The sequence below is a fragment of the Cervus canadensis genome, chromosome 2 (genome assembly GCF_019320065.1).
Source record: "Cervus canadensis isolate Bull #8, Minnesota chromosome 2, ASM1932006v1, whole genome shotgun sequence".
NCBI classification, from domain to species: Eukaryota; Metazoa; Chordata; class Mammalia; order Artiodactyla; family Cervidae; genus Cervus; species Cervus canadensis.
In genome coordinates this window covers 110,162,998-110,186,128 of record NC_057387.1, presented here as the reverse complement: position 1 = coordinate 110,186,128, position 23,131 = coordinate 110,162,998, and the positions used below count along the sequence as shown (strand labels likewise).

Here is a 23,131-nt window from a genome sequence, read left to right as displayed (position 1 = left end):
ATATACAGTATGTATCATAGCATATAGCTAAATGTCATAGTATGTATACACATATTTACTATGTATATACACAGTATTCATATACATATACTAGGTTGGCCAAAATGTTCCTTCAAGTTTTTCCATGGCATCTTAGGGAATAAATAATATATATAGGTACCATGTATATAAATATATATAGTATACATACAGATAGATATACATATAAGGTATACTATAAGTATATACATGTATTATATATATATATATATATATTTATATATACTATGTATACACACGTATGTGTGTGTTAGCTGCTCAGTCGCGTCCGACTCTTTTCAACCCCAAGGACTGTAGCCCGCCAGGCTCCTCTGTCCATGGAATTCTCTAGGTAAGAATACTGGAGCGAGTTGCCATTCCCTTCTCCAGGAAATCTTCCCAACCCAGAGTTCAAACCCAGGTCTCTCACATTACAGACAGATTCATTAACATCTGAGCCACCAGGGAAGGCCTTATACATATGCACACACACACACACACACACGCAGTATATATCTGTGTATTACACAGGCAATAATTAAAGCAGTACAAAAAGTTTAAAAAGAGAAAAATTAAACTATGGCGTCAGCATCCCAACACAGGGCCTCTTCTCATTTCCCCACTCTTTTTCTGAGCTAGCCTGTTTGCATGTGTAAGTTCCCTCGACTTACGTTCGTGGGGTAGATATAGTTTTGTGCTCTGCTCTATTGAGTTAATATACCTAAAGTGTTTGCCATGTTGCTACCTGGTCTTCTTAATTTCAATCACCTATTGAGGTGATTAACCACGAAATGCTTAAACCAAATTCCTACAAGAAGGGACTGTGCGTTTACATTTTTACTATCAATAATACTGTAATTAGTGTCTTTATTAGCATTCATATGCTTTTTTTCTTATTCAGGGTTGTGTCCTTAGGATAAATTCTTAGGAGCAGTATTCCTGGGACAAGAATAAATTTTCCAAATTGTTCTCTGAAAGGATTTCTATTCCATCAGTGAGTGTGTGTGTCACATCCCACCCTGAACATTACGGGTGATTAATACTCACATTTAAATCTCCAATTTAGCCAGCGTACCCTGGCCCTTCTCTAATGCTTACTCACCCGCCCTCTCTTTACTGCTCAGGACCAAGCCTTATCCACAGGGTTTGGGTTTTCTTTGCAGACCTGTTCACATGTGACTTGTCTAGTCAGGTCCTTGGGCAATATCTCCTCATGTCTTTATACCTTTTTTGACATTTTGTAGGTCTCCTTCATAGATATAATACCGTTGCCACACTTGCTGAAAATATTTTCCCTGACCTGAGATTAACTTTTAATTGTACCAGGCTGCTTCCCAGCTTGTCAAGTGTGCCCTCCGCAAGTCTGTCTTGACTCCTAAGGGATGTGCATGGCTCCCCTCCCCACACGAGACAGATCCTTTCCCAACATATGTGTGTGAGTGCACACACATGTGTACCATTGCATGCGCGTGTACCATCACACACACACACAAACACGTGCTCACTCATGCAGGCAGGGCACCAAAAGGGAACACACTTGGGCCCTTGGTGCTGGCGAGTGGAGCTATAATGTGATGAAGGGCAAGATCAGAGCCTGGAACTTCCGGGCATGATCAGAGCATGGCACTTCTGGGCATGATTGGAGCCTGGCGCTTCCGAGCAAGACTGGAGCCTGGCACTTCCGAGGGGGTGGTCATCCCTCTGCTCCTCCCTCCCCCAGCCCTCCTCACCCCTCCACCACCTCCGCTTCCCCTGTGCTGCCTTTCACTGGGGGTATAAGCAACCTGCAGAAGGCTTTAGGGAGAAACCAGCTCCTGCTTCTTCTTTTCCGCGGTGTTTCTGATACCTGGGCCCCAGTCAGGGCGAGGGCCCAGCAACCGTGTGCCCAGAGAGCACTCCGCCTCTGTTCCGACCTTAGCTCTGCCTGGATGGGCCGGGTCCTCACCGAGAACGCAGACGGTACCGGCATCAATCCAGAAGCCTGCACTGGGGCGTGGAGGGGACTCTGAACTCCTCCCCTGCGCTTCCCAGGGGTGCTGAGCTCTAGGTTCTGCATTTGCCCTCCCGAACCAGCCTGCCCACTGCCCAGTGCCCGCTCCTGGGGTGACTTGGTGAATCGCGTCCTCCTGGCCCCAAGCTCTCTGACCCCTTGATGGGTGCAGCTAAGGCCAGGCTCTGCGAGGAGCGGGGAGGGCAGAGTATTTGCTCTGGGGACCTGTCCCTGCCAGAGGGCCCCTGTGATCTGGCTTCAACGTTGGGCCGAAGGCTCAGCCCCCAGGTGTCAGCTCTTACCTCTGGGCTTGCCCCTTCAGACACAGGCAGTGGGGCTCCCAGGGTGCCTCTGGAGACCCCATCGCTTCCCTGAGCCCTGCGTGCCCGCGAGATGCCCTGGATCCCCGCCACCTGCGTTCTGCCGGGATTCTGGCTGGAGCGAGTACCCGCTCCTCTTTCACAAACCCATCCCAGGGGGTTAGGGCTTTGTATATTTGAAGTCCCTGAGTTAAAATTTCATTTCTTGTTCTTTAACAACAGATATGTGTGTGTGTGTGTGTGTGTGTGTGTGTTGGTCGCTCAGTCATGTCCAACTCTGCGACCCCGCCAGGCTCTTCTGTCTATAGAATTCTCCAAGCAAAATTACTGGAGTGGGTAGCCATTCCCTTCTCCAGGGATCTTCCCAACCCAAGGATCGAACCCGAGTCTCCTACCTTACAGGCAGATTCTGTTTACCGTCTGAGTTACCAGGGAAGCCCAACAGCAACCTTAATTTGTTCTTTCTTTATTCACTTCATTCTGGGGTGCGCTGGGTCTTCATTGCTGACCTCTGGGTTTCTGCAGTTTCGGCGCACAGGCTTCTCACCACGGTGCCTCCTCTGGTTGCGGAGGGCGGGCTCTAGGCCTCCCGCTTCAGGAGCTGCTCCAGGACGGCTCTGGAGCGCAGGCTCAGCAGTTGTGGTGCATGGTCTTCTTTGCCCCTTGGCCTCTTGGCGTTCCCTTGGATCTCCCCTGACCAGGGATCGAACCTGTGTCCCCTGTATTGGCAGGCAGATTCATAGCCACTGGACCACCAGGGAAGTCCAATCTGTTCTTTCCATTCATTTATTAAATAGCAGAAATATTTTCACAATAGGACACACAGTCAGAGCTACACGTTAATAGAAATTACAGGTAACATCTTACTATTTTAAATAGCTAAATCTCTCAGTATTAATAACATATTTTTACTAATCCAGGATAAAAATCTAGCCTATCCAACAAAAAGTAAAATATCGTTTATTTTCACGTTGCTGATTTCCCTGTGCCACCTTTTTTATCCCCACCTTTTTACTGCGCACTTGAAACCAATGAAATTTGTGTGAAGGGAGCCCTATTCCCTCCCGCAGTGAACCTATAGGTTCTAAATCACACCCGTATATTCTTCTCCCTGCCCAATGGCACAATTCAAAAGGGCAGGGACAGGTCAGTGCTGCTGACAGGCTGTAAGGACTTGGGCTTGTTCTGGGTTGCTTTCGTATCAGGATGCTGGTAACTGAATGATTAAGCGCATGGCCTTAGGGCACATCCTGTTACCAGTGATTTTATTGCAGGGGAAGCAGTCTGGGCTTGAACCTGGGGTGGAGATGCATGAGGCAGCTGACGTGTGAGAATAGGATTTGAAGGCAACATGACAGGTTAGGAAAGAAGATCTAGTTAGGAGGTGATGGAAAGCGGGCGCCCAGGTCCAGACAGTGGGCTAGGTAAGTGACAGACAGAGATAAGTGACAAAGCTGAGAAACGCTGGGAAGGACTTAGCGGGGAGTAGAGGACAGGGACACCAAGTCAGACAGAAATCAGAAGGATCTATGACTGTGACGAGGTTTGAGCTTTTGCTGTGAACCCAGCAGAACGAGGGGAGACTGGAAACAGGAATAACACAGAGGATGGCACCCCAGGAGTGCAGAGCCCACCCGGGGTCGTCACAGGTAGCCTGTCAGGCGCCTCAAGGAGCCTTGGAGTGAAATGCTCCAGCGGGAAGCTTGGGTTCTGCCGCCCATGACCTGTGTGGCCTCAGAGAAGTCGCGTTCCCTCTCTGAGTCAGGGCCTTTACTTGTCACTAGTGCGTGAGGTTTGATTACTGCTTCCCAAGCAGGGGTCCCTGAGCAAAACTCCATGGAGGAGCAGACTTGGGACGTGGTCCCTGGAGACCCATGCTGTCGGAGGATGCTGGAGGACAGGGTAAAGGCTTGCGTGGTTTCACCAGCAGTAGGGGAGTGGCGTGGGAGTTGGCAGGTTTGGGGGAGGGATTGGTGGTTTGCAGACACTCTTTGGGAAATATGGCTAGAATCACTGTTGAGGCCCCGTCCAGCTCCATGCTTCTCTCAAGCCATGATCCCCAAATCTCACTGTCTCGGCCTAAAATGGAATGACGCTGCCTTTTTCCAGAGTGTGGGAGTAAACGGGCTCTTTTCCAGGGGAGGGGTAATTGTGAGTCGTTGGGCAACACACCTCAGAGGAACAACAGCCGTTTGCATTCAGACGGACACGTGGGGGCTTTAGAATGTGTGGCGAGTGGTCAGAACTTGGGGCAACATCTTGAAATGCCGCACGCATTGGGAGTGGATACAGGAAAGAATTTCAGTTCTCCCAAGGAGGAAGGCAAAGACCAAGGGATGATGAGCAGAAAGACGGGGAGGGACCCAGCAAGGGGCGGGCTCTGAAGATGCCCCCAGACCAGGAAACACAGGGCCAACGATCAGGCTGAAAGGCGTTTCAGGGGAAAGGGAGGCTCAATCGTCCATCCCAAGGATAGCCTTGGTTGAAAGAACTCCGAGTACTATTTACAGGATGATAATTTGCAACAGTAAGATAAGTAGCCATTCTTTCTGCTTGTCAACATAAATATCCAGGGACCATGTTTTGCTCAATGAGATCCCCATGCTCGTGTGTGAGCTTATTACTCCTGCAAAATAGAGCAGAAAAAAATAATTATTATTTATTTCTGCAGATCCATGTCAGCATCCCAGTAAAAGCATAGGGAAAAGAGGTACCAGCCAGGAAAATGGCAGGAATGACATGTTCTAGAGAGCCCTTCAGGTGTACATGGGGCCCCTTGCAGGGGGAAGAGGACAAAGGAACTTCAAAATTCAGCCTCGGCAGATAACAGGGCAAAGTGCCAAAAATACTTGCCCTGCCTGGCCATGGGGCAGAAGAGTGGGCCTCAGTCAGGTTTTCCCTTAAACATGCAACTCACCTGTGCCCTTGGGAAGCTGCCTGCTGTCCTGCAAAGATGTACCTGGGATGCCCCGTGGGGCAGGGAAGTGCATGGAAGTCTCTAGCGGGCATTCAGTCCCAGTCAGACTCAGATTGGCCTGCTGTGAGGAACCAAGGAGGTTGTCCTGGAGCTGGGCAGTGTGTGTGTGTGTGTGTGTGTGTGTGTGTGTGTGTGTGTGATGAGGGGAACAAGCCTCAGCTCCAGTTCATCCCCAATCTGCTCCCTCGTCTTTCCCACCTACCCACTCCCAACAAAAACCTCCCTGCCAGGACAAAACCCAGGCTCACCTAGACCACTGTTTCTCCTAGATCCTGTAGAAGGTCACTTCTCTAGAAAGCCCACTCTGCCCACCCAACACACAGACCCACCTCCTCCCACCAGGAGAGCACAAAGCCCTCAGTCTCCGTTTCTGAAACACAAAACCTTGCTGAGCTAATCTTTATACCCACTGAATGTTTCATTCTCAAATATGACCTCCTTGAGGTCAAGACCTTTGCCTGGTGTCCAGAGCCAGGCAGAAGGTCTTAGCCCTCTGTGTGTGTGCTCAGTCATTCAGTGGTGTCCAACTCTTTGTGTCCAACAAGACTCCTCTGTCCATGGGATTCTCCAGGCAAGAATACTGGAGTGGGTGGCCATTTCCTTCTCCAGGGAATCTTCCTGACCCAGGGATCGAACTTGTGTCTCCTGCACCTCCTGCATGGGCGGGCAGATTCTTTACCACTGAGCCACCCGGGAAGTCTAAGAAGGGCTCAAAGTCTGGATGGCCTGCCTGCATGGGCAGGCCAAACTCTTTTGCTAACATTCAGCCAGGTGGACACAGTCTGCACTTCCACAGACACGACTGGAGTGAACTCTTTCCACAAAGAAATATTTGATTCTACTTTCTGCTAAAGCCAAGTTTGTACTGTTTAGTATTAGCAACAGTGGACACAGTCTGCGTTTCCACAGACATGACTGGAATGAGTCATTACACAAAGAAATATTTGATTCTGCTTTCTGCTAAAGCCAAGTCTATGCTGTTCAGTATTAGCAACAATGGAATTATTTGACCTCACCTCTTTGCAACGCCTATCAGCTCACTGACTTGAGAGAACACAGCAAGGGAGAAAGGATGGCGGGGGAGGGGTGGAGAGACCCTGCTTGCCCCCCAAATGCATCAACTATACAATTTGGTAACTGGCGTAATCAAACTACTTAAGAAACAACTGATTACTAATTGCTATTATTAAGGATGTCAGCATTCCATGATTTTGCTGCTGATATATTATATACAAGTCAAGATGCTACTTGAATTCTTGATTGAAATAGAAAAACTAGAGGCATTATGTTGTGTTTGGGGTAATGGTATTTAAGCATCTGGAGGCAAGTTAAAGAAATACTAATTGGGTTTTTATTAAGAGAGCTCATGCCGCCACACATATAGGTGGAGAATAAGTGTGGGTTAACGTAGGATGGACAAGGGCCCAATGGAGTCTGCTGGTGGAATTCAACTCTTCATTCAGTCAGCTCGATATTTAGCATGCCATGTGGTCAGGGCTACACCCACCTCCTTCTGCATGCAGGGGAAGGTCCCCCACGGAAAACTCAACAGTTTAATGTAAGTTAAAAAAAGCACAACTCCCACCTTGGAGGACTCACATTTGAATGAATGACAAGCACGTGTGCATCGACAGTGTAATAGACAAGACAAGAGACTACCAGCAACGTGACCTGGGTTCAAACCTGGCTCTCCCACTATCTGTGTGGTCTTTAACCTGTATGGTCTGTTCTTCTATCTGAACCCTAATTTCCTCACTTAAAACTATAGGATTGTTGGGAATTCCCATGCAGCCCAGTGGTTAGGACTCAGAGGCCCAGGGTTCAATTTTTGGTCAAGTAATTAATCCCACAAACCACACCATGCAGCAAAAAAAAAAAAAAGAAAGAAAAAAAAATGGGATTAGTGGGGTCATCTCTCAGGGTGCTTCCAAATGGGACAAACTGGAACTCTAAGACCAACATGTGGTATTTTGGGAGATGGACAAAAACTCTGTTGCCTTCATGGGTGTGTAGAATGGGCCCAACTTTCATAGGAACTGTCGGCTCCAAGTCAGATGGGCAGGAAAGGTGTCTCCTGGTGACAGGTGGGTTTATGAGCTTGAATCACCAAAGAGCAGCAGCCTGGGCCAGAGCCAGCCTTGTTCTGATCGTTAGGAGAACAAGTCTGCAGACTAGAGCCAGTTCATGCTACAAGCAGCCCCAAGTGGAGACAATGATGGAGGAATCACGTGTAGTGAGGATTCCAGTAGGTCTGTTTCCCAAGGACTGCTGTCTTTCCCATTTTCCTGGCACAGGAAAATGAGGCTCAGAGAGGTTGAGTTCCACATCTCAGGTCCCACAGCTGCAGAAGGGGAAACCCAGAGCTATTCCTGCCTGTAATTGTCCTATGGCTGCGTTCCTATAATTGTCCTATGGCTGCATTCCTATAATTGTCCTATAGGCTGCATGCCTATAATTGTCCTATAGGCTGCATGCCTATAATTGTCCTATGGCTGCATTCACAGACCAGGACACCAGAGTTCTCGCATTCCCTTACAGGGCAACAGTCAATTAGGAGCAGCACACAAACCAGGTATGTTCCCTGACTTACAGTCAAGGGTTCTTGACACAAACCCACCCCAAGACATGTAGCTGGAAGAGCCATGAAAAATGTCCCCATGGAGGCTGTGACAACTCTTAGAATTTACATTACACACACACATACAGCCACACATGCACGCAGACACGACATCAAGAGCATGGAGTCCATCACTTCAAATAGTTCAGAGTATCAAGAAACACTTTTCAAATAGTATTAAGAAATACTTTACAAATAATAAGAATATTAAGGAAAAAAAATGGGTGAATGAGTGGGTGTCTCGGCTGCAGAATAGAAAACAAAAATGGACAGCAGGAAGTCAGTGATGGCGAGGAAGGATGGGGAGACATGGGCTCTGCTGTCTTGGCTGCAGCCCTGATCAGAGCGTGTGGGGGCAGGGAGACCCTGCTCGAAGCAAAATGAAATTAAACCTTTCTAAGTACTTATAAATCAACACCTAATGACACTATCCCACCACCAGCCGGAGCATTGCTCTTATTACTTTGATTCACAAGCCAGGAAAAGATCCAGAATTATGCACAAATTATTGTCCCATCTTCTTAATTAACGCTGATTGCAAAATTCTTGCTAAAGTCCTTGCTAACAGACTCAATTATGCGCTGCCTGAATTGATTCACCCAGATCAAGTGGAATTTATTAGAAATACACTTTCCTACAATAACATCAGATTATCTTTGAATATAGTTAAATTATTTAGGAATAAAATAGTTCCAGCAGCAGCCCTTGCTCTAGCTTCAGAAAAATGTCTCCCACCACCTAGAATGAAGATATTCCTTTGCTTTCCACCAGACACACACCCTAAGCTCTTTTTTTCCCCAGAAGCAGGTTGAATCGCTGTGATGAGATGAGATGTATGCCTTGGAGCTAATGGTCCAGCTTCAAAGCATATGGGCAGGAAGAAAAATCCTGCAGGGTCACGTCTCAGCTTCCCCCGGTATGAATCGTCACTGCCTGTGGAACACGGTGAAATTGCAATTAGACTAAATCAGGATATTTTCAGAATCAAAATTGAGAAACAGGCTAATAAAGACATAATGTATGCTGATGACACACTTCTATTAGCATCATTCCCCAGCACACTGGAGGGGTTCCAAAGAACAAAAAGAAAGGAAGATGAGAGGGAAGGTGCTTCTCTGCCTTTCCAGGAGGGCAGTGGTCCCTGCAATGAAACACCCTGCTCAGGATAAATATTCCAAGGAAACCAACTGGAAACAGCAAATGTACTGCCCGTAGCCTGGTACCAAATACTAAGCCAAGAACCTGGGCATTGAAAAGGGTCTGGGCTCATCCTAGTGGCCGTACATAGTAAATATTAATAGACAGAACAACATATGGAAGACACTAAAAATCTCCTGGACTGTCCCTTTAAAGATGAATGTGCATCTGATGGGCTGTGATGGAAAGGAAGGGGCCCGGACAGAGGGAGCAGATGTGCAGCATACAGCCCACCCCCCGCCAGGGAAGTGGGACCTGGCTGGAAACAAGGTGTGTAAGTCAGAGGAGAAGGAGGAATCCCTGGGCGAGCAAGTTGGGATTGTATTGTGCGAGGCCACAGATTCTAGACATAGGCGTTTACATGTGTTGGGAAAGGCAGTGAGGAGCCATTCCGCAATGGAATGAGGTCATCTAATCTGGAAAACGTTAAAGTCTCGCACAGGTAGGAAGGATAGAGGTGGAGAGACTGGTGCCCTGAGACCAGCTGCAAGCACCCACTTCCGTCCTCCTTTACCACCAGAGTCCCTGTGGCAACACAAGGGGCCCAGCTGGAGAAAGAACAACACCATTCCTCCCTTGAAGCCGGGGTGGCCGCGTTCTCATCAATAAAGGGCCAAACAGCAGCTCCAAGATGACAGAAGAAAGAGTCGGTGAATTTGAAAACAGATTAAAAGAAAGTATCCAGCCTGAAGATCAGAAAGGAAAACGATTGGAAATAAAACGAACAGGGGCTATGGGACAACACAGATCTGACACATTCAGACAGAATCCAAGAAAGAGACGAGAAGGAGAATGGAGCAGAAAAAGGGTTTAAAGGAACAATTGCCAAATGTTTCCCAAGTTGGATGAAAGATATAAATTTACAGATTCAAGAAGGTTAGCAAGGGCCCCCCTGGTGGCTCAGTGGTAAAGACCCCTGCCTGCCAAAGCAAGAGACACAAGTTCCACCTCTGACCCGGGGAGATCCCACACGCTGTGGAGCAACTAAGTCCTTGCACCACAACTACTGAGCCTGTGCTCTAGAGCCGGGGGGCCACAACTACTGAATCCATGTGTTGTAACTACTGAAGCCTTCGTGCCCTAGAGCCTGTGCTCTGCAACAGGAGGAGCCACCGCAATGAGAAGCCCTCAACTCAGTTCAGTTCAGTCACTCAGTCGTGTCCGACTCTTTGTGACCCTGTGGACTGCAGTACGCCAGGCCTCCCTGTCCATCACCAACTCCCGGAGTTTACTCAAACTCATGTCCATTAAGTCAGTGATACTATCCAATCATCTCATCCTCTGTCATCCCCTTCTCCTCCCACCTTCAATCTTTCCCAGCATCAGGGTCTTTTCCAATGAGTCAGTTCTTTGCATCAGGTGGCCAAAGTATTTCAGCTTCGGCATCAGTCCTTCCAATGAATATTCAGAACTGATTTCCTTTAGGATGGACTGGTTGGATCTCCTTGCAGTCCAAGGGACGCTCAAGAGTCTTCTCCAACACCACAGTTCAAAAGCATCAATTCTTCAGTGCTCAGCTTTCTTTACAGTCCAACTCTCACATCCATACACGACCACTGGGAAAACCATAGCTTTGACTAGACGGACCTTTGTTGGCAAAGTAATGTCTCTGCTTTTTAATATGCTGTCTAGATTGGTCATAACTTTTCTTCCTAAGAGCAAGCATCTTTGAATTTCATGGCTAAAGTCACCATCTGCAGTGACTTAGGAGAAGCCCTCACACGGCAACAAAGAGCCCCCAGTCACCACAACTAGAGAGAAGCCCGTACAGCAGTGAAGACCCAGCACAGCCAAAAGTAAATAAAGAAATAAGCAATTTTTAAAATTTTTTTATTTTAAAATTTTTTAAATAAAGAAGTTTACCAAACCCAAAGCAGGATAGACACAAAAGAAAGAGACAGATGTGTGCCTGGTACCCGGATGCTCCACTGTTGTTAAGTCAAATTTGCCATGAGAGTTAAGAGCACATTTCACTGCAGTGAGGGGTGGAAAAGGTATGCAGAGAAAGATGCAATCACTTTCCTATTTGAGGTTCATGTGACTTTCCTGCCTGTAAGCCTGCAGGCGTTCCTTACTGCGTATAGCAAAGGCTTGCAAACTGTTGCCTGTTTTTATAGAGTTTTATCAGAACACAGCCCTACCCATTCATTTACATACTGTCCATGGCGGTTCTCAAGCTACAATGGCAGAGCTGAGTAGTTGCCACAAAGGCCATAAGATGCACAAAACCTGAAATATTTATTATCTGACACTTTACAAAAAAGACCCAGCAACCCCTGTCCAACAATGAACAGTTCCAATTTTACAGCCCGTGTCTGAGGGCTTAAAATATGTGCTGTGAACGAATCCACTCCACCACCTCTCCCGGCATCTCTTCACCCACCCTGTACTCCAGTGACTGGTCAATACGGGTGCTACTCACAGCCCACCGAGGGTAGGGCGTGTTCCATAAAGTGTTCGCTGTGACAATTGACAGCAAACCTTTAGAAACATTGACATCAACTTGACAGTTAACATAATACCCACATGTGTGATTACTGGACGTGGAATTCTGCCTTTCTCCATTTTGTTTTTTCTTGTAATTAATTTTAATTGTATCCTGAAAAAGAATCACTCTATGACAAATTGGGACCAAAAAAAAAAAAAAAAAATCCTTGGACTGCCCTGGTGGTCCAGTGGTTAAGATTCCGAGCTCCCAATGTCCAGAGTGGGAGTTTGACTGTCCCTGGTCCCCTGGTCAGGGAAGAGCCTGTATGCCACATGGCAAAAAATTTAAAAATAATAAAAAAAAAATTTTTTTAAATCCCTAGTCCTTCACCTGAGGTGGTTGAGAAACCCTGGTCTGCCCCAGGCCTCAATGACATCCCCCCCCAAGCCCTCTTGCCCCTCCTGGCCTTGGGACAGGCCGTCTCTACTGCCCTGTCTTCACCCACTCTGGCGACACGCCCACCCGTCCTTCCAGGTGGCCCAGTTCACAGCCAGGTGATGTGGCTTGCAGGGTGTTTGCTGGGCATCCACACCTGTGAGGGGGAGGGGAGAGGGCTGGATGGGCAGAGGGGAGGTTGACCTGCAACCCAGGCCCCCCCCACATCTCGGCCAGGCCCCAGGGGAGCGTTAGAGCTGACCCAGGTCATGCTTTCCCCACATGAAGTCACCATGGCAGGACCCGTCTACCGGCTCCCTCGGTCTCTAGGTCTGCCCCACTGGGGGCTGTCCCTTCGGGAAGGAGGTGGCTCTCTCCCCAGAAGGAGCTCACAGCGGAGCAACAAGTCCTCCCTAATAGCAGCGTCTGGGCAGCACACCTCTGTGTCAACCAAGGTCTAGGCCCTCGACTCTAATCCCCAGACCTGCTGGCGGTGGCTCACTTTCTCCCCAGGTCTCCACTCTGCCTGCCTGGTCTCCTAAGCGCCCACCCTCCAGACTGCACCCTGGGCCCCACCAACACAGCCTTGAGGTCAAGGATGCTTGCCTCCTGTTCAGCCCGGGATAACAGGACACAGGTCCCCCAGCGCAGGCCAAAAGAGGAAAACGGACACCCTCGGGGACCATGAGCCATCTTTTCCTTCAATTCCCTCTGTACTTTACTCAGATGCCACCTTCGGAAAAAGCCTGTCCCACCCCTACTTCCTGTCATTCTCATAACTTCCGTGATCCATTCTCATCTTCACACCTGGACCCCTATCCATCAGGGATCTCACTCCACTTGCCAGCTAATAGCCATCTAGTCTCGCTCTCTCTTACTAAGTGTAGTCCTCCTTAGAGGCAAGGATTTCTACTCTGAAGCTCTGTAGGCCTCTGGTACCTGAAAAATGCCCCCATCCATGTACACTCAATATAGAATATTTCCAAATGGTATAGAAATTTACCCTTCCACCTGCAAACTCTGAAATATGTTTCACTAAACTCTTCTAAAACTTGATTTTTAAAAAAATCTTTCAGGGGACTTTCCTGGTGGGCTTTTGGTTAAGAATCCACCTTCCAATGCAGGGGACTCAGGTTTGGTCCCTAGTTGGAGAACTAAGATCTCACACATCGCAGGACAACTAAGCCCACTCACCACAACTACTGAGCCAGCATGCTCTGCATCGTGTTCTCCAAAACAAGAGAAGCCTGGCTCCACAACTAGAGAAGCCCCTTTGGGCCACAACTAGAGAACGCCCATGTGCCCCAACAAAGACCCAGCACAACCAAAAACTTTTTAAAATTAAAAATCCTTTCACAATTGGATAGATGAAAAAGATCTCTTTTTCTAACTCGCATTTCACATTGGTAAAATTGGATGTTGTGTATATGTTTTGCAGTCATTTCTATTTCTTATCATGCCTTTTATTTTTCTGTTGGAAATTCAAAGTTCTCTCTCTTTTTTTTTTTTGCAAACAGAAAAATAAGGTCAATGAACTTTCAATCGATCAGACATCACTGGGCTGGCTTTGCTCTGTGCAGAGCTGCAAAACAACCAAGAGACCACCAGGCGTACCCCCCCCCCAATTGCAGGATCAGTAAGCTCCTCATTTCTAGGAGGGATGTAAAGGATGATGAGATATAACCATCAGACCAAGCCAACTTCAGGAGAGAAGCATTTTGCTCCCTGTGTGAGATTCATAAAAAACAATCAGTCTGAACAGGCAATTTGTCTCAAGAGGCAGGAGCTGCAATTTTATCATGTAATTAAATCCCCATGACAGTTGTAAAGAAACGCCATCACCTTTATCAGGGAGAGCTTCAATGAGCTGCTCTCCTGCACGGTTCCCCAGAGTCTGTAAATGTCCTTCCAGGGCTGTTTACTCGTGGTTGTGCCCACCGAGGACCAGGCTACTCCATCTCCCCCTCGGCCACCGTGAGGGGCGGCGCTCAAGGGCACCTTCACTTCTGAGCATCCAGAAGAGCCCTCCTGGACTCTGGATGAGAGCAGCTCTTGACCTTTGGATGAGATGGCATTTCTGATGAGAAGTGACCGTGTGGCTTGGCAGGATCTGCCCCGAGCTGGGTCGTACTCTTTGGAAATAAGTTAACGACACCCACCCCCCGCCCCTATTGTATTCTTCCACATGATGGGAATGAGATTTCTTAATAATGTGAAATCAGTACAGACAATTTAAGTCATTATTAATAGATACACTTGGTCTGAGGAAGTGCGATGCTTTAATGTTTTGTTAAATGAGGTGTGCTGTGCTAACATTGTTATTTGGAGAGAAGGTTAGGATACGTCCATGTTTCGGATGCTATGTCTGTGTGACTGGCTTCAGTGAGTGTGGATGTGTCCTGGGCTCCTAAAAGCATAGTCTTACAGGACTTCTCTGGCCGTCCAGTGGCTAAGGCTTCACCCTAAGATGCAGGGAGTGAGTGTTCGATCCCCAGGCTGAGAGCCAAGATCCCACATACCTCCTACCAAAAAACAAAATATAAAACAGAAGTAATATTGTAACAAATTCAATAAATGCTTTTTAAAAAATGGTCCTGAAAGAAACCAGAGCCTTCCATACCTGCCCAGCTTATTATTTTTAAGAAATGTTTTTAATTTTTTTGTGACTTGCTTCTTCCACTTACATATTTTTTGATGTATAGTTGATTTGCAACATGGTGCTACTTTCACAGCAAAGAGATTCAGTTATACATCCATATATATATTATTTTTCAGATTCTTTTCCCTTTTAAGTTATTACAAAATTTTGAGTATATAGACTTCCCTGTGCTGTACAGTAGGTTCTTGTTTATCTATTTTATATATAGTAGTGTGTATGTCAATCCCAAATTCCTAATTTATTCTCCACGGTAACCCTTGGTAGCCCTAAGGGGGAAATTGCTGTCATTTTAAAAAGCTTTAGGGAGGGGGAATGAAGGAGGAGTGGCCTTTAGAAATTAAAAAAAGGAGAGTGAGGATCAAAAACCGTGTGAAAGGAAACCCATAGTAAGACGGGGCTTCCGTGCCCGGCAGGGTGTTATGCTTAGTCACTTGGTTGTGTCTGCCTCAGTTTGACCTCATAGATTGTAGCCCACCAGGCTCCTCGGTCCACGGGACTCTCCAGGCAAGAATGCTGGGGTGCGGGCCATGTCCTCCTCCAGGGGGTCTTCCTGACCCAGGGATCGAACCTGCTTCTCCCTCACTGGCAGCAAATTCTTTACCACGGAGCCACTGGGAGGCCCAAGCCAGGTGGTACGAATGTGAGACTTAGTCCCTGGGTATTTACAGAAACGATTCATGTAGGAAGCAGAAAACTGACCAGGATAACGGGATGATACATTGGCATACTTGAGAAAGTGCTCAGACTTTCATGATGTCCCCAAAGGGGATGACATCTTGCCCCACTGTCCATTTACTCGGACACTAGACCCCAGAAGGAAGCTAGACCTTGGCCTAACAGCCTAGGAAAGAATCCACACAGTAGCCCTTTTCCAAGAGCCCATGGAAACCATGCCTCGTGGCCCAAACACATGGAATGTCGAAGCCCCAAATAAGCAGGCTGACCCTGTAACAAACCCACTAGCTTCACATATCAGGCCCAGCTGGGTTTTCCACAGAATATCATCAGAACTCATCCTCTGATGCTTCTGATGAAAAGAAAATCAATCATTCATCAATTCAATGGCAGGATGCAAAGACCCTGATATCACATGAAAATAATAATTACCATTTGAACACTAGCTTTTGTTTATCTCATTATCATTGCAAGGTGGATTTTTTTTTTTTTCATCTCATTTGATTGAGAAGCAAAAATTCCCTCTTGTTAGCTACCAATGCTACAAGCCTTGGTGGGGGAACAGTTTTTGTGTCTCCCACGGACAAAACATTATACTTGTAAGTCCCTAACATATTCTCTACAACACTATATTCACATCCGGTGAACTACGTGGCCAGCTCTTAGAGAGATTTAGTCTGTTCAGATTCTGGGCTTCCCTTTCGAGCAAGGGCTGCATGTTAGAGGCATCTGGAAAGTCTCTCACTTGGCTGATTCTCAGGCTGTACCCTCCAACCAATTACATCAGAATCTCTCAGGCATCAGTGTTTCTAAAGCTCCCGTGATTCTGGAATTCAGCAATGCTTTACATGTACCATGTATGTTATTTCTCCAGTTTGAGATTTTTAGCAAGATTTTCCTAAAGAATGACTCGTATTTTCTCCATCTTCTCTGAAAGATTTTCAATCTTATCTATGCCTACCATATCTATGCCTACATCTCACTGTATTTTAATGAGATAAACATGTCACAAAATAAAATTATCTTAGTCCACCCTGACTTCTTCCTAGTGACCCCAGAGCTCCAAGTGCCCCCACTTCTTTTCTAAATACTTCCAATCCAACCTTTTCATGATCCATTTAGGGACCTTGCCCAAGACTGATGTCAGTTCAGGCTTTGAGGAATCAAGTTCTCTTCCCATTTGAAAACTAAAATTCTCATCTCCTGGTCCTTCTTCTGTTTTATTCAGTTCCTCAAAGATTTTGACAATTGCTGAGCAACTTTGCATGTAAATTCACTCTTGAAAGAAACTGTTTTTCATATCAACTGAAGCAGGTAGAGAAGATTAGTCATGGGTTGCATCTTGAAGGCTATATGTTGCCTTTAAAGGAAGCTGAGAAGGTGAGAGTGATGAAAATGAGATACAGACAGTCCTCTGCCTATAATTTAATAGAATTATTTCATTTTTTGGTATTGAGCTGTATGAGTTCTTTATATATTTTGGATATCTTACCAGACATCTCATTTGCAAATATATTCTTTCATTCAGCAGGTTGCCTGTCTGTTTCATTGATGGTTTTGATGTGCAAAAGTTTTCTAGTTTGAATAGGTCCCATTTGTTTTTGCTTTTGTTGCCCTTGCCATAGGAGACATATCCAAAGAAATATCGGTTAGACTGATGTCAAAGAAGTTACTGCCTATATTTTCTTCTAGAAATTTTATGGCTTAAGATCTTATATTTAAGAGTTTAATTCATTTTGAGTTTATTTTTGTATATGGTTTAAGAGAGTGGCCCAGTTTCATTTTTCTCCATGTAGTTGTTCAGTTTTCCCAAAGCCATTTATTGAAGAGATGTTTTCACATCACATACCCTTGCATCCCTTGTTGTAGATTCACTGACCATACGTGCATGGGTTTATTTCTGGGCTCTCTATTCTTTCCACTGATCTATGTGTCTGTTATTGTGCCAGTACCATACTGTTTTAATTACGTAGCCTTGTAGCTAAAGCTGTAGTAATTAGAGTCTGAGAGTATGATACCTCCAGCTTTATTCTTCCTCCTTGAGATTGCTTTGACCGGGAATTCCCACATGTCCAGTGGTTAGGATTTGGTGCTTCCACTGGGGCCAGGGTTCAATCCCAGGTTGGGGAACTTAGACCCTGCGAGCCTCTAGGTGTGGCCAAGAAAATAAAATTTAGAAAAATAAAAGGATTGCTTTCATTCTTTGAGGTCTTTTGTGGTTCTATACAAATTTTAAGATAATTTTTTCTAGTTCTGTGGAAAATGCCATTGATATTTTGATAGGAATTGCATTGAGTCTGTATATTGCTTTGCATAGTATGAACATTAACAATATTGATTCTTCCAATTCACGAGCACCAAAAATCTTTGTTTGTGTCACCTTCAGTTTCTTTCCTCAATGCCTTTCCATTTTCTGAGTACAGATCTTTTACCTCCTTAGGTAAGCTTATCCCTAGGTATTTCATTCTTTTTGACACAATTGTAAATAGGATTGTTTTCTTCATTTCTCCTTCTGATAGTTCATTATTAGTGAATAGAGATGCAACATATTTCTGTATATTAATTTTGCATCCTGCAACTTTACTGAATTCATTTCTGGTTCAAGTACTATTTTGGTAAAATCTTTGGAGTTTCCTATATATAGTCTTATGTCATCTGCAAATAGTACCAGTTTTACTTCTTTCTTTCAATTTAAATGCATTTTCTTTCTTTTTCTTGCCTAATTGCTGTGGCCAGGACTCTGTGTTTCTTGAGGGTAAATACCTTTTTGCCTCTGAATCCCCCAAACCCAGCAACACATCCTAGAACATAATATTACACAAATGATTATTGAATGAATAGGTGAATGAATGGGTGGACTTTGGGCCATTGTGGGGGCTTTTTGTTTGTTTGTTTACTTTGACTTTTTTGATGTCATAGTCACACATACAGCTCTTTTTCTTTAGACAACAACCCTGCTATGCTCCTGATAATCTCCGTGTCCTACTTATGAAACCAATTCCATCTACCATGAGCTATTTTTAAAAGCTCTCACAAAGAACCAAGTCTGTTTCTGGACTACTATTCCCTACCCACTGAAATCAAGCTTGGGTATTTAGGGCACTGTTGACAAATATAACACTTGGAAAGCTAAATTTAGCATAGAACACAGGGTAGAATGGCTCTTATCACTGGACTCACCTCCAGGCTTCCACCCCTTTTAAAAATAACCCATGACAACATGCATCAGGTACAAAAGAATGCTCCAGTTTAAAGCACAGTCTTCAGCTGGATCCTGGATTATAGTTGTACATGAAAAGTCTTTCAGAAATGTATCTATTTACAAACTATCAGCCTGAGAATATAACAGGGAAAAATGGCTATGTTTAAAGAAATGAGATATCCAAAGAATTAATATTGCTATTGAAATGAATAAGGCAATGACATAATTGGGAAATGAAAAGGGAAGAGTCAAAGGTTTTGTTTAGTGGACATTCTAGAAGGGAAATGGTCTTCACAGTGATGCATCATTCTCTGTACGCTGCTGTCTCTTGTGTCCAATGAAACCTGTGTGTTCCTTGCAAACATGATCTGTATACTCTAGCGTTGCATTTTCCACAGCACCCAGCAGTGTTCGCAGTCACCCCCATCCCCTACGCTATCTGCCATCCATGTGAGCTCTTCAGCCTTCAAGACACAGTCAGCTCGACCTATTGCCTGCACAAAGGCAACACAGATGAGCAGACAGACGGCCACACCTCTCCTGTCCCCTTCTGTAGAGGAGATGTGGGCTTTACCGTCAGAAGAAGCTCCAGGCCTTGGGTCAGCCTGTGGAATACATTTATGCCTGGAAATCAGGTCTATGATGAGGGTAAAACACATCTTTACTAAGTCATGCTGCTGTTTAGTTGCTAAGTCAAGTCCAACTCTTTTTGACCCCAGGGACTGCAGCCTGCCAGACCCCTCTGTCCATGTCATACTAAAATATTCTTGCCTGGCCCAGGCAAGAATATTGTAGTAGGCTGCCATTTCTTTCTCCAGTGGATCTTCCCTACCCAGGGATCAAACCTGTGTCTCCTGCATTGTAGGTGGATTCTTTACCGCAGAGTCATAAGGGAAGTCCCCTTATTAAATCACGAAAGCCAGTGTTAGTTGCTGAGTCGCGTCCGACTCTTTGTGACCCCAGGGACTGTAGCCCGCTAGGCTCCTCTGTCCATGGGATTCTCCATGCAAGAATACTGGAGCAGGTTGCCATGCCCTTCTCCAGGGGATCTTCCCGACCCAGGGATCAAACCCCGGTCCACATTACAGGCAGACTCTGAGCCTATCTGATACAGCCTATCTGAGCCACCGTAAGAGCCTCCAATTTCCCGTCCACCCTTTACGGCAAGTTCCACTAAGAAAGACCCAGGGTCCTCTGCTGGGTCCCCCTTTTCATGGAAAATCTTGATGAAAGGGGCACCCCAGGGAATATAGGACCAAAATAAAGGCCCAAAACAGAGATCCTGCTCAGGCTTCAGAAGGGCTTAAAGAGAGTAGGGAAGGTCAGTGGGCTGCTCTGGGGAGTGAAGGAGACTGAGAGAGAGGCACGTGGGAAAAGAGGGTGCCTAGGAAGTCCAGATGCGACTAAGGAGAGGCTGCCTCATGAGCCCTGTCCCTTGATGTCGGAGCTTTTTCCCTGCTGTCTCTCTGCTGGGTGTTTGTCTGCAACACCATGCAGTGATGGGTCCCTAGGCTACCGCTGGTACCCAGAGGATGGCGGCCACTGATATCTCCACTCCCTCCCCCCGAGTCTTTGTGCCTAACTCTCCTGGGCACCGGCTCCACAGCTTCCCCTCCAAGGACCAGGCCGCCCCCTCCTGCCACCTTCCTCCCTGCATCCTCTGGGCACATGCTTTGTTACAGCTCACAGCTCCCGGGAGCCCCACTGCACTGGCCCTTCCCAACTTCCTGGCAGGGGAAAACTAAGAACTGGAAAAATATGTGAGAACTGGGTTTTATCTATGCTTCAAGAAAAAATAACCTCATTAGTCTTTGTTTAAATTTTTTATTGAAGTATAGTTCATTTACAATGATTCAGGGTTACAGCAAAGTGATTCTGTTTCATATATTATATGTATGTGTGTGTGTGTGTGTGTGTATACATATCTATATACGTATATATTCCTTTTCAGATTCTTTTCCATTATAGGTAATACAAGATATTGAATATAATTTCCCATGCTTACAGCCTTGTTTATCTGTATTATATGTAGTAATGCGAATCTGTTAATCCCAAATTCCTACATGCATACATGCCAAGTCACTTCAGTTGTGTCCGACTCTTTGCGACCCCATGGACTGTAGCCCACCAGTCCCCTCTGTCCTTGGAATTCTCCAGGCAAGAATACTGGAGTGGCTTGCCATGCCCTGCTCCAGGGGATCTTCCCGACCCAGGGATCAAACCCATGTCTTCTGTGACTCCTGCATTGCAGGTGTATTCTTTATCTCTGAGCCACTAATCCCAAATTCCTGGTTTATTCCTAATTTATCCCTGTCCCTACTTTCACCTTTGGTAACCATAAGCTTGTTTTCTATGTCTGTGAGTCTAACTTCTTTTTTTATAAATAAGTTAATTTGTATCATTTTTTTGGATTCCACATATAAGTGATATATTTGGCTTTCTCTGTCTGACCCACTTCACTTATGGGGTGATGTATGATAATCTCTAGTTCCAACCATGCTGTAGCAAATGGCATTCATTCTTTTTTATGGCTAATATTCTTATTATATATGTGTGTGTATGTGTGTGTGTGCATGTGTGTACCCACATCATCTTCTTTATCCATTCATCTGTTAATGAACATTTAGGTTGCTTCCATGTCTTGGCTATTGTATGTAAATAGCACTGCTATGAACACTGCAGTGTATGTATCTTTTTGAATTAAGAGTTTTCATCTTTCCTGAACAAATGCTCAGGAGTGGAATTGCTGGGTCATATGGTAACTCCATTTTTAAACCTTATTAATGTTTAGACAATAAAATAAGCCCTGAACTAGTAGCCAGTAACTAGTGAGTTACTAAGAAAGAGCTGTTACCATTCATTAAAAAAAAACGTGGCATCTCTCATCTTCAGCAAGAGAGGCACATCTTGGGATCAGTTCTCAACAGCTGGAAGAAACCTGCAGGCCCCAGATGATGGTGCCTTTGGGAATCCCCAGTCTGTCCTACCATGGGGCCTCTGCCCGGGACACCTGTGCAGACCTGGTCATTCGCAGTGTCCGGCTGGGTCTCCCTGACACAGCCTCAGGGCCGACACCGCCCTCAGAACACACATCCGCTCACCACTGGCCACAGCAGCTAAGGAAGAGGATGAAATAAAAGAAGACATCCTACACAGCAGGAAAAAGCTGCCCGCCTATTTCAGGCTGTCTGCCCGCGTGTTGTGGCGAGCTGTTTGGGAGACACACAGATGGGCCTGGCTCTAAGAGTTAACATGTATACAATCGCAAGGGGGTGGCTGAGCTCTTTGGCGTCTTGGTGGTCACATGATGCTGGTCATACCGAGTGACGGTTATCACATCAGAGCCCACAGGAGTTATAAATACACCACCACCCAGCCCCGGCTGGATGACAATTGAGTAATGACAATAGAAATAGCTCACACTCCAAAAGACCATCTTTCCCCTTCCTGGAGAGCTTTTCTGAGATCATCAGCATTGCAATGGACGGACAGCCAGAGCCAGTTCGAGGGAGGCTTCAGATCTTTCAGAAGATGGAAAAAGAGCCTCAAGCAAGAGCTGGGTCGCCGGTCCTCGAGTACCATGCTGCCTTGGTCACAGGAGACCTGGAGCATCTGAAGCCCCTGATGGACAAGTTCTTCCAGGATGCCAACGTGGTGTTTGAGATCAAGAAAGATGAGATGGTGTGGCAGGTGAAATCCCCGGCCACGTTTGGACTGTCAGGTACCTTTGCTCTTTTAAAGTCCTGTTATTTTTAAGGAGCTGCTAACACATGTCTGAACATATAGCTGCAGCATGTAGACTGCTCACCAGGGTGCTGCATTTAACATGCTTGAAACAAAGACATCGAGAAGCCAAACTCTGCGTGTACGATTTTTCAGACAGTTTCTAGGTGATCAAATATGAGCAATCAGATTGGAAAAGCCAAACAGTGGGTGAGGAGTGCCCGTGCGATGCTGGAAGTGGCCTCTTGTCTTTAAAAAGAGATCTGGTTTGGGTGTTGATCTGCCAGAGCCTGGATCTGGCAGCCAGGGGGTTGGGAGATAAAGCACACCCTCCTTCGAGTGCGCCTGGAGCGGGCCCCCGGTGGGCAGGGCTGAGCATTTCCTCTGTGAATCTGTGAACTCCAGGGCAGAAGCGGGCATAGAGCCAGCCATGGGCAGGGCGAGCCCTCAGGAGACGCTCCTCCTGGATCCCAGGGCAGCCCGGGAAGGGGGAGGAGGGGGAGAAACCAGAGGGCCTCAAGTCCTATATGCCTGCATTCTTGCCGCCTGGACGCTGTCGCTATGCACCAGGCGGGCAAACAATGCCCCCAGGTAGAGAGAAGCCCGCTTGCCCCCATCTGGGGTGGACGGACTAGCTGACCACCAGGCTGCAGTGTGGCTTCCTCAGCTGGAGCTCTGCCCTGGCCACCCTTCCACCCCTGCCTCCCGATGCCACCCGTTTACCAAGAGGGTCCACATGTTGGAACCCGTGAGGATGCAAGGCTCTCTGATCAGCGGGCCAAGGGCCAGGGCCCCGTGCTCTTGACTCGTGAGCTCTGGCAGACCAAGAATGAGGAAGGGTGGTTTCCAGAGCACTGACACAGTCTGCCTGCACCTCACACGGGGAGAAG

The 23,131-nt window shown here is 46.4% G+C and overlaps 1 protein-coding gene across 2 annotated transcripts in view; it reads left to right on the top strand.

Moving 5' to 3' along the window:
- The window catches only part of ASB18 (ankyrin repeat and SOCS box containing 18), a 72,052-nt gene that overhangs the window by 430 nt on the left and 48,491 nt on the right, over nt 1-23,131 (top strand). Inside the window, exon 2 of one of the 2 annotated variants that reach the window (XM_043462062.1) lies at nt 22,117-22,239. The exons of the other annotated variant lie outside the window; for it this stretch is intronic. Within the exon in view, the coding sequence (XP_043317997.1) occupies nt 22,117-22,239 (123 nt within the window). The remainder of the gene's footprint in view (nt 1-22,116; nt 22,240-23,131) is intronic. 2 annotated transcript variants of the gene reach the window in all.